The following is a 14,537-nucleotide window of genomic DNA, read 5'->3' as shown; positions in this document are numbered from 1 at the left end:
AGAGAGAGAGAGAGAGAAAGAGAGAGAGAGAGAGAGGGAGGGAGCGAGACTGGTAGGGAGTGAGAGAGACAGGATACCTGTTTTCCCTGTGCTCCCACACGCTGTTGTTCTGTACGAACAAGGTAAGATACATTTTGGGTTTAAGATTAAAACTACAAAAACTGCAAGATGACAAGTTTGGATTTTAAAAGTGACAGGATTTAATGTGGGTTGGCCTATCAGTGTTTTTTGCATTGTTGAATACGAATACATAATCACACATGGTGTCTTTTTCTGTCTTCTTTGATCTTACAGGTAATTGCTGAAAACTACCTCAACATTAAATAAACTATGCAAATGTCCACGTGTGGACCAAGGCACTCTCCTCACTCACTGGTGCTTCAAAATGTCTGCACTACCCGACCGCCTCCAAGACCGGCTTCTGTACTGGGATCTCCGACACACATGTACACACACACACACACGCATACACACACACACACACACACACACACACACACACACACACACTAATCACCACCACTATGATCACCTTGAGCAGAATTCAAAGGCACTGGTCACGTTCATATTTTGAGTTCTTTTGGCTAAAAATGTTGGTTTGAAGATTTAAACACAATGTGGAAATCAGTAATGGCTGCTGTCAGCACTGAATGAACTGAATCATCAAAATGTCTGATTTCACATTTGAGGTGCTCTATAGTCCGATCGTGTGTCATTTTTGTCGTAGTTACTATTCTAGCAACAGTTTATAATGATTTCATGTAACATTTAACAACAGATTGAAGCACACAGTCCACTTTTTTGAGCCGAATCTCAAGTGTCACGTTCCCTCCAAAGTCTGGTGTCACGTGTGCATACTCAAACACAAACACACACACAAACAGACCAGTTCATTGAACTCTGCTCAAATATCATGCAGCTTTTTCTTATCTGCATGTGCGCTCTCTTATCTGTTTTCTTCCTTCAGTGAAATTCAGCATTTGTTACAACATATTGGACTATGAAACAAGATGAGGAAGTAAATATTTTGGTCTAACTTCACACTGGATAGTAAGATACAGTTACTCATGTAGCAGAAGATGTACAAGTCCTGGCTGGTTAGTTGACACCCCTGTTATGTTGATGGTTTGCTATATTTTTTTTTTTATATTTAAGACAATTAAAACTTGGGTTATTTGCTGTTTTTAGTACCATTAATTAAGAGAAAAGTGATACTAAAAATCAGCTTTTCTCTAATTTAGCTAGTTTTGGCTGCTTTTGGCTCACAAAACTAATATTTATTTTGCTTCTAACTGGAGCAAAACTAAGTTCACATTCTGAGTAATGAAAATAAATCCTGATGTGTGGTGTGGTCATTGTTTCTCTTCCAATATCAAAAATGTAACATCAATGAAAGCTTCCATGTTTACTTTAAATATCATTTTGGCCTTTTGTGACTATTAGGTCTATTTCACATGCTGCATCGAAATGAATTAACTGAAGAATAAGGACATCAGTTTATGTTTTGCAGATTTTAGCCTCATTTTGGAATGATCTTGACTTAGCAACATTTCAAGGGGTGCCAGTAATGAGCAGAGCTGAATACATTTAAATAGATTTTTAAAAAATAACACCCGATGAACTCACTTAATGAGATGGTGCTCTGTGTGGACATTGTTAGCCACTCTCTGGTAGGGATCCACTGTTGTCAAAGAGTTTGGGCAACACATTTGTTAAAGTTTAGTTAAGCTGAATCCAGGTATAAAAGATTCCTAGTAAAACCACAGATGATCTGAACTAATTTCTGTATTTATTAATAGTGTTTTCTCTTTGTCTATCAATTTGGTAAATCGCACTACTTTGTGGGACCGCAGCAGAATTATTCTTAAAGCAGGAATTTTAAACTCTTCTTAAGCTAAACGTAGTATATTTATTTCTGCTGTTGGGAAATGCAGGTGTAAGCAAATGTTGACATAAATATGGACACATGTTTGTGGAATAATACTGCAGTTAGTTAACACACACGCACACACCCGAGCATGCATATCCTCACACACTGGGAAAACCTATTTACCATAACCACAACAAACTACTGGACTCTTTACACACCTTTTTGTTTGCTTTTTATTGTGTTATATTTTTTTTTGTAAACAATGTCTGTACTGTGAATGTGATTCATTTTCCGACTGTATAGTTGTGTATAATATTTATGCCGTCAGTCTCCATTTGCCTTGGTATTTGTTTTTCTCTTCCTTTTTTTTTTTTTTTTTTTTGTTAAATCCTGAAATGTGTTGACATTGTAGAATGCAATAGTGTGTGTACTTGACTCACAGTCTGAAAACAATGGTGCTAAATTTGGACTGTGCCTGATCTTATTTATTCTAAAGTGAAAACATCAAAAACAAATCGAATACTTGGTGCTGTACACAGGGACATTTGTAAAGCCTTTTTTTTGGCATTTCCTTTTCTCATATTTAATATGCTATTGTCTGGTTCTTTGAATGCCAAGTGTACAACAGCAGACACCACCTTTTCGATAAAACTACTCTGCAACATCTGGCTCAGAGTCCAAGTAAACAGGTTCGAGGGCCTCTGTTAATGTTGCTCACTCAGCAGTTTGAAACCGTCAGCACGCTTTGCTCTCTTAAAGCGAGCTGCTTCCTGAGCAGTTTGTTAGTGAACAAGACACACTGTTTTTGTACATAAGTTTTTGTTTTTCCATGTATGTCTCTCCACCATAAACTGAAAGGTATATTAAATATGTATCTATATACAGTCTATATATATGAATATATAAATCTATAAGTGAATAGGGGTGTTTTGGTGCTGGCATTGTGACCCTTAAATTCAACCTGTTAAACAGGAGGCTTGAAGCCGAGGAGAGTGAAGCTTTGCCACCACAGGACCTTAACAGATGGCACCAAACACCTCAGCACCTGAATCCTTGTGATATACACGTGACAGAAGTAGAAACTCAGAAGCTGTGTGTGTATTTTACATGTGCGCACACACACACACACACACACACACACACATATATACAGAGGTGCTGTGGCAGTGAACACGACTAGATTCCAGCGCTAGAACTGTTATCACTTTAATAGTTTTCTTTCTTTTTACCAACTCAGATTCTGCAGGAAAAAAACAAAAACAAATGGTGCTTCTGTTTCCAAGTGATGGTAATTCAGATCCAAATTTAATCTGTACTGGTGCACACAAAACTTATGTGTCAACTTCTTACACATACACACACTGTCTGTCTTTGAATGTCTTACTGACAAGGCCCTACCTTGTAATGTGAGCATATTGTGTAATTACAAGAGACATGCTGAAGTAAAACACTTGTGTGCGTAGCTCGTTTTGGGAGTGAGAGCAGCCAAGCTACCCTTTTTTTTTTTTTTTTTTACTGATAGTGGGAATACACTTAAGCTCAGTTTGTGCCTGTGCTTTTTTTCCACTTGCCAGTTCATATCCAAGGGAAGGTTAGACTAATAATTAAAGCTTTATAGTAAATTCCTGTCCTGCACACTCACTCAGTGAACAAGTGAAGTCATTTGCTCATTTTAGAACATAAATAGAGACGATAGCCAATTCGTTACCAGCACTGAGAGGTCTTTTGTAATTATTGTTGATGCTGTTTTGATTTTCTTGTTCTTGGTGTTTGATACAACTGCAGTTACATGTTATGCTTTTAATTGTGTCTTCAGATTCCTGTCAGTTTTTAATACTACTAGTCAGACAGACAGCACGGTGCTCTCCTTCACTTAAAACAAGGAAATTGCAGCTATTGATAAATACTACTCTCTTCCTGTTGTGCTGCAGGGTTTATGGTAGAATAATCTTCAACACAAGCTTGCCTGGCGGCTTTTCTGGCAGTCCAGAAAAGGTTTTTATCATCTGGAAGGGGAGCTGGTGTATGTGCAAGTGAGAATAATGAGGCCAATATATTACATTCATTACAGATTTCAAACAGTTTTGTAGCTACTTGTATAATCAATCAAAGGGATGAGGTGCTGTTATTCAAGTCCTTTGGTGCATGAGCATGATTTGAATCCAAAGCTTCTATGCAGTTCTCCAGCGTGCTCCATCTTCGGTACATTATTGGTAGAGCTTTGCGGTCGAGGCTGTTTACTCTAAATCCTGCCAAGGGTCTCAACTCAGGAACTTCCCTGATTGCTTGAAATGGTGTAATGATGTTAATGAATTTTCTTAAACTACTGCATGTCACAAATTTTGTTAACCATCTTGTGGCATGACAGAGTCCCTTTCTAACCAAACTCAGGACCAGGACATCCCCCCCCCTCTCTCTCTCTCTTCTCCAGTAAGTGTATTTAAAGGAATACTGGTTTCCTCAGATGAATTCTCACTGTTACATACATCCAGCCCTCTCCAGGTGAAACCCAGCTCTGTAAAGCTTTATGAGTCGCTCCGATCTCGAGAAAGCTGTGAAATGGCTACGACTTTTCAGCATCTTCCTCATCTCGCAAATGCCTCTGTCTCGATTTGTGTCACTTAAGAAGGAGGTTCAGTGTCCCTTGTTGGTATCCCTCCTCCTTTAACGTGGAGGGAAACCAACTCTGAATGACACGCGCGTGACCTACAGTATGTACAGATGTCTCTTGATCGGTGAAGCCAGGGCAGGTTTGAGGTGCAATAAACGGCAAACCTACTTTCCAAAAGGCCCTGGGTTTTCATGGGAAACTTGTTACTGTTCGGTGTTGGTGCTTTTATCCTAAGATGTTATAATGACAAATGGAATTAATGTTTTTTTTTTCTGCATTTTATGATTATTAATAAAATGTTTCATATAATATTTGAATTTACTTTGTTTCTGTGTACTGGCATTTCTGTGTTTTTCCAGTCTCCATGGATCAAACAGACTATGCTGAGGTTCACGTGTCATTCATGATTTCTTATTCAGGGAGGTGTTCTTGTTTTTATGCCAAAATGCCTGAAAAGTCTCGGAGGGAATCTTCCAACAAGCTGCCTGCCTTGTTCTTCTTGGAATTATCAGGCTTTACTTTGAATTGAACCAACGCTCATTATAATTTTCTATTGTGAAGTTTTTCACCTGGACTTGGAGCCATGTTTGAAAATGTATGAATGTAACATTCAGTAGGCCTGCATTATGTAGGTGACACTAAAAAATAGTTATTTATTTTCAAAATTGTTCTCACAGTAGAAATAAGTATAATAGAGACATCTAAACAATGAGATGTGGTCATTCATATGCTTTTAAAGAGCAGCTTTGAGTACCACAGTATAGGAAACATCCCATCTATAAATCTCCCACATAGATATGAGGATGATGTGGTGCCTGCCAAGAAATGTTCTGCTAATAATGAACCTGTCTAGTCACTCCTCACTGAAGATTTGTCATGTACAAGAATGATATTTGGCTTGATCTCTGCAGACGCACCGCCACTGAGCAGCTTGGAGACCTTGACTGTCTGCAAAACAAGGCTGCAGCTGTGAGAGCGGTGATGGGAGTAAACAGCTCTTTGAAGAGAATCAGATCTCAGCTCAGTTGCTTTCAAAGAGTTGGCTTGTTACCTGTTCCCCTCCCTTTGACATGAAGAGCAGATAGAAACATTTAATTTATCGGATTTAGTCAAAGTGAAACAGTAAACTTCACTGGTAGTTTAATAACTATACATAAAAAAACTACTTGTATATTAAGCTTGAATTAAGAAAAGGGATCAAATATACTTAAAATGCTATAACTTTAAAAATATATCTGACAACACGCCAGTACCGATATATGTGAGACGGGCCGATATCAGTAGATATTATCAGCTGACATATGTATCAGTCAGGCTCTATAATGTGTCACTGGGAGTATGTATATTTAATTTAGTTTTCTGTATTTCCATGAAATACTATGACTGTACAACTAACAGAGGCTATGCCGTGGTTATACTCGTGTAACTAATAGTTGTATGTATATATCCTCCATGTGACCTAATCATTCTGTCTACAGCAGCTGACTTGGCCATACAGGTTAACTCGTATGTTTAACCAACATCTTAAAATTATTATTTTATATCTCCTATATGGATAAGGGGGGAAAGTTAAAAAAAAACATAAATGAAGGGAATACAAAAAGAGAATGGAAATAATAACTATATCAGATCTAGTTATAATTCTATAGTTTAAAAGAAGTAAGATCTCAGGTTGCTGGGAGGGTTGGGAGGGGGGTCAAAGAGTCAGATGGGAGTGGGTGTAAGCAGGTTAAGTTATGATCACGAGGATGGCTAAATAAAGGTTTGAAATGTAGTTATAATTATTGCGATAAAATTTTATTTGAACATTTTTTGCGAGGGCATAGTACATCAATGTGTTTATCTTGGGGTCTCCTGAGTATAGATGTAGATGTCGTGCAATGTCAACACAATATTTTAGTAACTTGATTTTAATATCATATCACGTCTCCTTTAAATTCATGTGGGGAAAAAAAACACTAAAAATTTGATCACAAAAACAGAAAACATCACATCTGTAAGCAAATGTTTCCCATATAGATATGAGGATGATGTGTTACCTGTCAAGAAATGTTCTGCAAATAATAATGAACCTGTCTAGTCTCTCCCCACTGAAGATTTGTCATGTACAAGAATGATATTTGGCTTCATCTCTGCAGACGCACCGCCACTGAGCCGCTCGGAGACCTTGACTGTCTGCAAAACAAGGCTGCAGCTGTGAGAGCGGTGATGGGAGTAAACAGCTCTTTAAAGAGAATCAGATTGAATTGCTCGGTGTCTTTCAAAGAGTTGGCTTGTTACCCGCTCCCCTCCCTTTGGCATTAAGAACCAATGGCAAACTTTTCATTTAATGGATTTGGTTAAGTACGTCTAAATGCTGGCTAGTTTTTGCATTTGGCTCTTGGCTGGTTTGACAGTTGACATGAATGGTGTGATAGTCTTTAACATGTTGTCAATGAACTGCATGAACACAAATAAACATTAGAGGATCAATATGGCCACACTGGATTAAAAACCTTCCCCTGCTATAGTACCAAATATTGTACTATTATTTTTGATTTGCTGTGAAAATATACTCTTTGCTCATCCACAGCTTGTCAAGTGATAGTGTATTTTATGTATTTATTTTTACCTCAGGATGTCTGCTCACAGTGGAAGATTGTTCACAATTTTTCAAGTATGTCTTAAAACAACAAGTCTGCAAATGAACACTGATATTTTTCATGGTGTAATCAGTCCTCTTATTTCATATTCATTAAGAGATCCCTTTATAATGCATTTATAATGTAATTATAATATCCTGTGATGCGAGACGAAATCCACAGCCCTCCTTCTTCATTCAAAGTTTATTTTAACAAATGCAAAGTGAAGTACTTGAGTCAATGTATTTTAATGTTGTGTTCTACACCTGCTCACAGTTAGTGAACTATTAATAACAGCTTTAAACTCACCTGTGTCTTCTCTATGCTTTAACTTGTATCTCTGTGTTATACAAGAAGTTATCTAATCCTCCATCCTGAGGCATCATGTATTGAAGAAAAGGTTTGTCCTGAAACCTCTCTTGATGTCTACTTATAGTGAAGCTTGGTGTGTATACAATGAACCAATAAATCTTTTCTGTGCTTTTTTCTTATGCTTTTGGGATGTGAAGAAGGTGCTTTTCTGTGCAGCAAACATCTTGTTCAAAACAACAATCTACCTCATCAAGGACAGTTGATATTCCTATTTTGGCAGTCTGTTACTAAGAAGGGAAGGTGGGAGGATATAACTCCCACCCTCTTGAGTCTCACTCATTCAAAATAAACTGCTGAGAGAAGTCGGACCACACACGCTTGTACAGACAGTGTGAACATGTTGGTTTTTAGTCTTTCCTTCTGCGGGGTGCTGATGCTCTGCTGGACCCAGCTCTGTGTGACCCTGCAAGTCTCACATGGAAGGCAGCTGATCCCGGCCCGTGACCCCATAGTGACAGGTGAGGCTTTTACACAACTGAAAACTCTTAATGGTGTCTTTACATTGTATATTGTGATTGTTATAAGTGACAGACAGCTCATGTGGTTCCTGCTGCTCAATTTAAAGGGTCATCATTTTTCAAGTCTGCCTTAAATCCATAGTCAGGTGCCCAAATGAACACTGAAATAGGTTTCTCTTGCCATAATCATTCCTCCTGTTCACACTGACTATTAGTAGTTCATAATGCTCGTACAATGTCAGTCAAGGGTGACAATATATTATATGAAGCTAATATGGCGCTTCAGCTATGCAAATTATCAAGGAGATATGTTTTGGGGGTTTTTTATTGCCAAAGTCTCTCTTTTTCTTTCTATTGTTCCACCACAGCTCAACAGTGAAACACTGTCAAAGGAAACATAAAGAGGGAATTTGATGCTAAAAAATAAACCATTTGATATCCATTTGATATGACTCAGACTGCTGAAGCCTCATATAAGCTTCAAATCAATTTTGATTGTATTTTTTCACAAAATGAGAGTAGACACATTGGATTTTGGCTCCCATCACTTACACCAAGAGCATTTGAAGTGGATCTTTTAATTGCAAGTATGAACAGGAGGAATGATTACAGTGAGGAAAACCTAATTCAGTGTTCGTATGGGACTGTTGTTCTGAGACTGGCTTGAAAAATTTTGAATCTGTCCTTTAATCTGTTTTTCAGTGTGTGTAATACAATTTGTTCCATTTTTTCTCTAATTCAATCAGGAAACACACTACAGTCCAGCCACTCCACAGAGACCAGAGATAGCGCAGAGACAAAGACATCACCGGCCTCTACAGTTTCTCATCTTGTCGGTCAGAATGCACCGTGCTTTCTGGATGACATATTCGCAGTGATGAGTGAGAGGTTGGGGGATGATGGTGAACTGACAAACGGCAGCTTGACTTTGTTTGGAGTCTGCAAGGTATCTGATAATTCATCAGGATCAGTCTTATTAGAACTTGCTAAGAAAACAAGCAGAAACCAGAGAAATGGACTGGAGGTTTTGCATCCAGCTGGAGGTAATGAAGCATTATGAATGGCCTCTCGTTGCATTTTCTTTCTTTTATATGTGAATATTTATTTTATTCATCTGACAGCATGTCTTCTTTTCTCCATCAGTGTTCTTGGTTGAGGATGAGGAGACAGGAGCACTTGCACTAACCTTTGACCTCCCACAGTCCCCTTTGCTGGAACTGAGCCCTGTGTTGCTCTTGGCATTTGAAAGTCCCTTCACAGGAGGAAACCTGGACAAGATCTCTTTCACTAGTCAGTCTCTACAGCCGAACACACAGGTAGTATGAAACAATCTGAAGTGATTCTGTCTGTTGTTGTGTTGCAGTCTGTTACTGACACAAAGTGGGGTTTTTTTCTAGGCTGTGTGCATTTCAGGAGGAACACAGTACATACTGCTGACGGGAAAAGCATCAGAAGGCCACGTTCACGAGAGGTGGAGAATTTCTGTCGAGACAAAATCCCCCGATATGAGTAAGATGATCTCTTGATTTCAGTTGTACTTCTTGTTTCATGTGCAGTCTCCTCATACGTTATGTCTGCGTTTTACAGAGGAAAGCTTAAAAGAGCTCCTTATTGGTGGAAAATCAAGAAGTACCATCAGCCCAACTCCGTTTCTGCTTTTCTCTACAGAAAGAGGAACTGAAAGCAGGTTGTCTTGGGTTTAAATTTCCCTATTGACATTTTTTTTTTACCAGACTACTGTCTGACTGCTGCTCAGTTACATTGTTTCTCTCTTTACTCTTTCTCAGATATACAAATGCTTTACGCTCATCCAAGACTTTCTCCTTCCTCTGTGAGCTGAAGAGGTTCCTGGGTGATGTCCTTCCTCAGGATCACCCAGAGCCCCCTGCACTAAATCTGGACTCCTTACAGTCCCTGCCCCCCCTGACACTGGGCTTAGCTTCCAGTGTGAACCTGCTGGGAGGACTGATCAACTCCTCTGCCTCCACCATCTTCTATTTCACTAGCTCCATGTCTCACATGCACCATGGAGAGCTGGCCCTGCCTCTTGCCCTGTCAGAGGAGCTCAGGTGGAGGCTGGAGAAGATTGTGATGCAGATAATGGAGGTAATAAGGGAGGAGGACAGGGGTCTAAGGGTCATGAAGAGGCTGGAGAGGCTCAAAGAACTCAGCGCATTTCCGAAGGTTGAAGTGGCAGCAGGTGATGTGTAACCTTGTTGACAGATGTTCCTCCACAGCACTGCTAGATGAACTCAATGCACCTCTTGACCAACACCACACCCATCATGTTCCAGATGTGTTAATTTAGACTGAATTTAAAATTGATATTATATAAATGTGGACATTACAATATTTTTCATACAAATACAAAATACAAATTTGCTGTCACTAAATTTACTACGCTACCACGTGTGGCAAAAAGTAGATGTTTCAACCATTTATTTATTGCTTTTAGCTAACTATTTCAACTGTTTAGCTGTTATTTCAACCATTATTGTTACTTTACACTAACAATAATTTGTTTACCCATTTATTTAAAGCTAGCTATTTCTCAAAAGTACCCATATGCTACTTGTGACAAGATCCTGTATTACCTCTGTGTAATTATGATGTTTTTATTTACTATTCCACATAAACCAGGAGAAAGCCAGTATCGTGCATTTCTTCTGCTGAAGGCCCTGCAGACGGTGGGTCACACGTACGAGATACGAAGAAGACTCCGAGCCACCAGAGCGGATCCCGACAGCCCGGAGAGGGGCAGCAACTGTGGACTGATAGACCTCAATGTGTCTCTTGAAAAGCATCTTGTGGGCCCAAACACTGCCAACATCAACAACTGCCACGGTCCTTGTAATTTCCCCTTGAATAATACCAACAACCATGCCATCCTGCTCCAGTCCCACATTGAGAGCGGGAATTTTCAGGAGCGCCGTCCGTGTTGTGTCCCTGTAGCCTACGATCCTCTGTGTGTGGTGAACTTGAACGAACACGGTACTTACATCTCTCTTAGACCAGATATAGTTGCAAAGGAGTGTGAATGTCGCTAAAGCTGCAGTTAGCCGTCACTCACTCACCATGATAGATGGAAAGTGTCACTTTATTGTTACTTTTTTGTCATTTATTTATTTACACAGTACCTCAGTAAAGGTGCAGTTTGTCAAATTTAGTTGCATCTCGCTTAACGGACTTGGCAGAAATGGATCATAAAAATGTTTTCATTAGTGTATAATCACTTGAAAGTAAGAATAATTGTTTTTTTGTGACCTTAGAGTGAGTCCTTTATAGCTACATATGGGCCGAGTCCTCTTCCACGGGCCGTCATGTTGCATCACTGAGTCTACAGTAGCCCAGAACAGACAGACCAAACAATAGCTCTAGAGAGGGCCTTTTGTATTTCTGGGAGTTTCACAGCCAGTGTAAGTTCTCCTACACCTTTGGAAGGGAAGGGTGATGGGTATTAAATTGGTAATAATCTGCAACCTCACTGCTAATGCCACTAAATCTCACACACTTGTCCTTTAATACACAAGTAGTTAATGCACATTAGTTCAAAAACATCTCTTTATATACTTCCACATAGAGATATAATGTGAGCTATTATTTTGGAGTAGATGCACACAGCACAGGTTTTCTTACTTTTAGAAATAATCAGATTTATTGAAAACAAAATTAATCGTATTCCAAGACAGTGTTCAGTGCACAAGTCAAATATCAGTACGTATTATCATCTTTCTCTGTGTGTAAATATGTCATGCATTATTTAAGCTGTTATTTGAAAAATGAAAGCCAATGGGCCTCATGCAAGAAGACCTCGTACGAACAGATTTGTTCTTTGTACTTTTCTCTGAGGTTCAAGCCAAATGGACAAGTGGTCCTGACCCTATGTCAGAGAAATTAAATGGTGTTCTTTACAATACAAACAAAATGTATAACTCTCTCTTTATATAATTAAATGCAAAGTATGTTGATAGCTGTTGGTGCTCTTTATTCAGAAACCTGTTACAGATAGAATTAGCTGTATTAAAATTCATTCTTTAGTTTTGGGTTTCATGATTACTTTATTGCCGATCGGCTTTTTTCTTTTTCTTATCGCTCCAACTTCTTCAGATCCCCACCAACTCATGACATTGTCCCATACAGAAATCTGGAGGCAGAAACAAGACACAACACACACACACACACACACACACACACACACACACACACACACACACACACACACACACACACACACACACACACACACACACACACTGGTTCAAATATTCATATTATTCATCTAAATTAAAGTAAAAAATATAACAATGCCCAAAATCCACTTGTTCATATGTGTCACTTCAAAGATTAGATTTTACATTTTGTGATTTTTGGTTTAGTTTTGTTAAAGGGAAATACACCCTAAAGTAGAATTTCAGAACCCTTGTCAAGCTGTATACCCATGGCGGATCAAGTAAAAGCCCTGCTAAAATGTCATTAGTCTGTGTATAACCAAACCTACATTATTATCAAGCCCATGTAAAAAGGTAGACTGATTGAAGCTCTAAAGGGTCATTTAAAATTGCCAGGAAAATTGTGAATTGTATTTTTTAAATAACCAAGGAAAGAGGTTGGAGCCTAGCGTCCCTATTGAGCAAGTTGGAGGCAGGCATTTGTAAAGTCTTGCCAAACAAATGTTTTGCTCAACATCATCGTCCATATTCCTCCAGTGAATTGTAACACTGAATAAAAGGGAGAAAAATAACAGAACTTCAAAAAAACAGAGCTACACAGTACCTTAATCATTGAACCGTCTTGCAGACTTCCCAAAAAAGAGCTTAAAGATTTGTCCTCAACAAGGGAATCCAGAGTCTCTAGAAAACACAATAAAATACAAAGCAATGAAGCCTGTTGACTTACGACAGGAGGAAGAGTTTAAGGTTACATACACTATTCAACATCAACTGGATTATCTTGTAAATAATCAAATGCGTTACACTAGACAGGGAGGAAGCAGAAGTATCTATCTTACACATTATTTCAATAACACAGAAACAAGTCTGCTAAAACGTTAGTCAACGTGAGATATTTTTGTTCTGTAAAGTGATGATTACAGTACTCACCGTGCAATTCATTGACCCCTGAACTCACAAGCAGTACAACCAGTGCCAGCACTATGCAGCGGTTCATAGTCACCCCCTTCCATGGATTTTGAACATCGTTCAGATTTTGGATTGCCAGAATCCGCTCATAAGACACTTTGGCAAGACACATATAGTCAGTTGCACATAATGTAGTTAACATAAAGTACACTTATTTGGTTGTTTACCGTTGATTAGTCTTACTTATGATGCTATCAGATGTCCCACTCTGGTCCTTTAGGGTTGAGGTTTAAGTTTAAAATTGCATCCAAAATTCAACTGTAAATGAAGATGAAGAATTCAATTTTTGTAATGCATAAAGACAACTGAAAATCCATGCAAAGTCTGTTTGCCTGGAGTGCACAGTCTAACATAACACAGCCTAAAATAGGCACCTGCAGCTGGTTGCCACATACAAAAATATGATTAAAAGAAGCTCATAGTCTTGAACCACCACCACAAAGGAAGAAGAAACTTACCTTCTTCAGTTGTGTCTAACCAAAGATGTCAGGGTTAGTTCAGTTGAGTTTCTGGTGATTTCTGTTTTACAGGCAGCAGAGACGGTGTTAAACACACCCTGCACCATGCTCCTGCGCTCCTTGATTGACAGGGACAGATGAGCACTGTAGAAAAAAGGAAAATGACAGAGTGTGTACTGTTACTTAGCAGCAGTTAGTCATAGGTTTATATACAGTATATTCATGCAGTATATTCCACTGATAAGAGAAAGATAGATGTCAGTTGGAATAAAAGTAATTCATCTTTGGTTAATTTGATATTGATCTTGCCCTATTGGAGAATAATCGCTAATCTTTTACAGTGTAACCAGTTTGTTAAAAATGCTCCAGTAGAGAAATTCACTTCGACAGTAGTTGTTGCAAGTGGGGACTTTGTTTCAGACATTTCACTCACACAGATTTTCATTGCAGTCACAAACCCACTTCTGTAAAGTAATTAATGGATTGTCCACATTATTTACAATAAGTGATGTGTGATTTTGGAATAAATAAATATATGTAATGGATGCATGATATATTACAGTTTAACGATAAACTGTATTGTACAAAATGATATCAGTGCAATAAACTTTTTGTATACTTTTTTACTTGTAAAATAAGGTGAGTTGCTTTATTTTTTTTTATTGACAAAAACAATTTATATGTACACAACGTAGAAAACCATATACATTCTTCTATATAGAGATTTTTAACATAGTGTGTTAAAGTTTTAATTTTTTGTTGTTTTTTTAGGGAGGATTTCATAAAATTCCCATATTGTTTGATCTCATTGCTATATGTAATAAAGCATGGTTTCTTATCTGTACATTTACATTTATGGATGTGGAATTTGGCCATTATATTATTCTCCATGACACCAAACAACACATTCTTCCAAATTAAATCAAAACTTTCATCAATATTTTTAACAATAAAATCAAAAAAGTTTTGCCAGAATTTCTCTTCACAAATAGGGCAAATGCTAAAATGA

At 38.3% G+C, this 14,537-nt stretch overlaps 2 protein-coding genes and 1 long non-coding RNA gene across 3 annotated transcripts in view; 2 read left to right on the top strand and 1 right to left on the bottom strand.

Annotated features, from left to right (window-relative positions):
• The window catches only part of dot1l (DOT1-like histone H3K79 methyltransferase), a 30,192-nt gene extending 25,181 nt beyond the window's left edge, over positions 1-5,011 (top strand). The window contains exon 28 of the mRNA XM_053321733.1: positions 295-5,011. Coding sequence (XP_053177708.1) covers positions 295-305 — 11 coding nt within the window. The 3' untranslated portion in view covers positions 306-5,011. The remainder of the gene's footprint in view (positions 1-294) is intronic.
• Positions 5,012-7,811: 2,800 nt separating this feature from the next.
• On the top strand, positions 7,812-10,979 carry amh (anti-Mullerian hormone). The gene is made up of 7 exons (XM_053321735.1): positions 7,812-7,932; positions 8,679-8,975; positions 9,076-9,248; positions 9,330-9,441; positions 9,520-9,619; positions 9,720-10,132; positions 10,573-10,979. The coding sequence occupies exons 1-7, from the start codon at positions 7,812-7,814 to the stop codon at positions 10,977-10,979; spliced, it is 1,623 nt and encodes a 540-aa protein (XP_053177710.1).
• Positions 10,980-11,940: 961 nt separating this feature from the next.
• LOC128361988 (uncharacterized) lies at positions 11,941-13,324 on the bottom strand. The gene is made up of 4 exons (XR_008321607.1): positions 13,254-13,324; positions 13,032-13,166; positions 12,706-12,782; positions 11,941-12,076 (listed from the first exon to the last, which is right to left on the bottom strand). It is a non-coding gene; the product is annotated as an uncharacterized LOC128361988 (long non-coding RNA).
• Between the last annotated feature and the right edge of the window lie 1,213 nt (positions 13,325-14,537).

This window comes from Scomber japonicus, chromosome 7 (genome assembly GCF_027409825.1).
Source record: "Scomber japonicus isolate fScoJap1 chromosome 7, fScoJap1.pri, whole genome shotgun sequence".
Classification (NCBI taxonomy): Eukaryota; Metazoa; Chordata; class Actinopteri; order Scombriformes; family Scombridae; genus Scomber; species Scomber japonicus.
The sequence above is the reverse complement of the archived record's forward strand: the minus strand, read 5'-3'. Positions and strand labels throughout refer to the sequence as shown.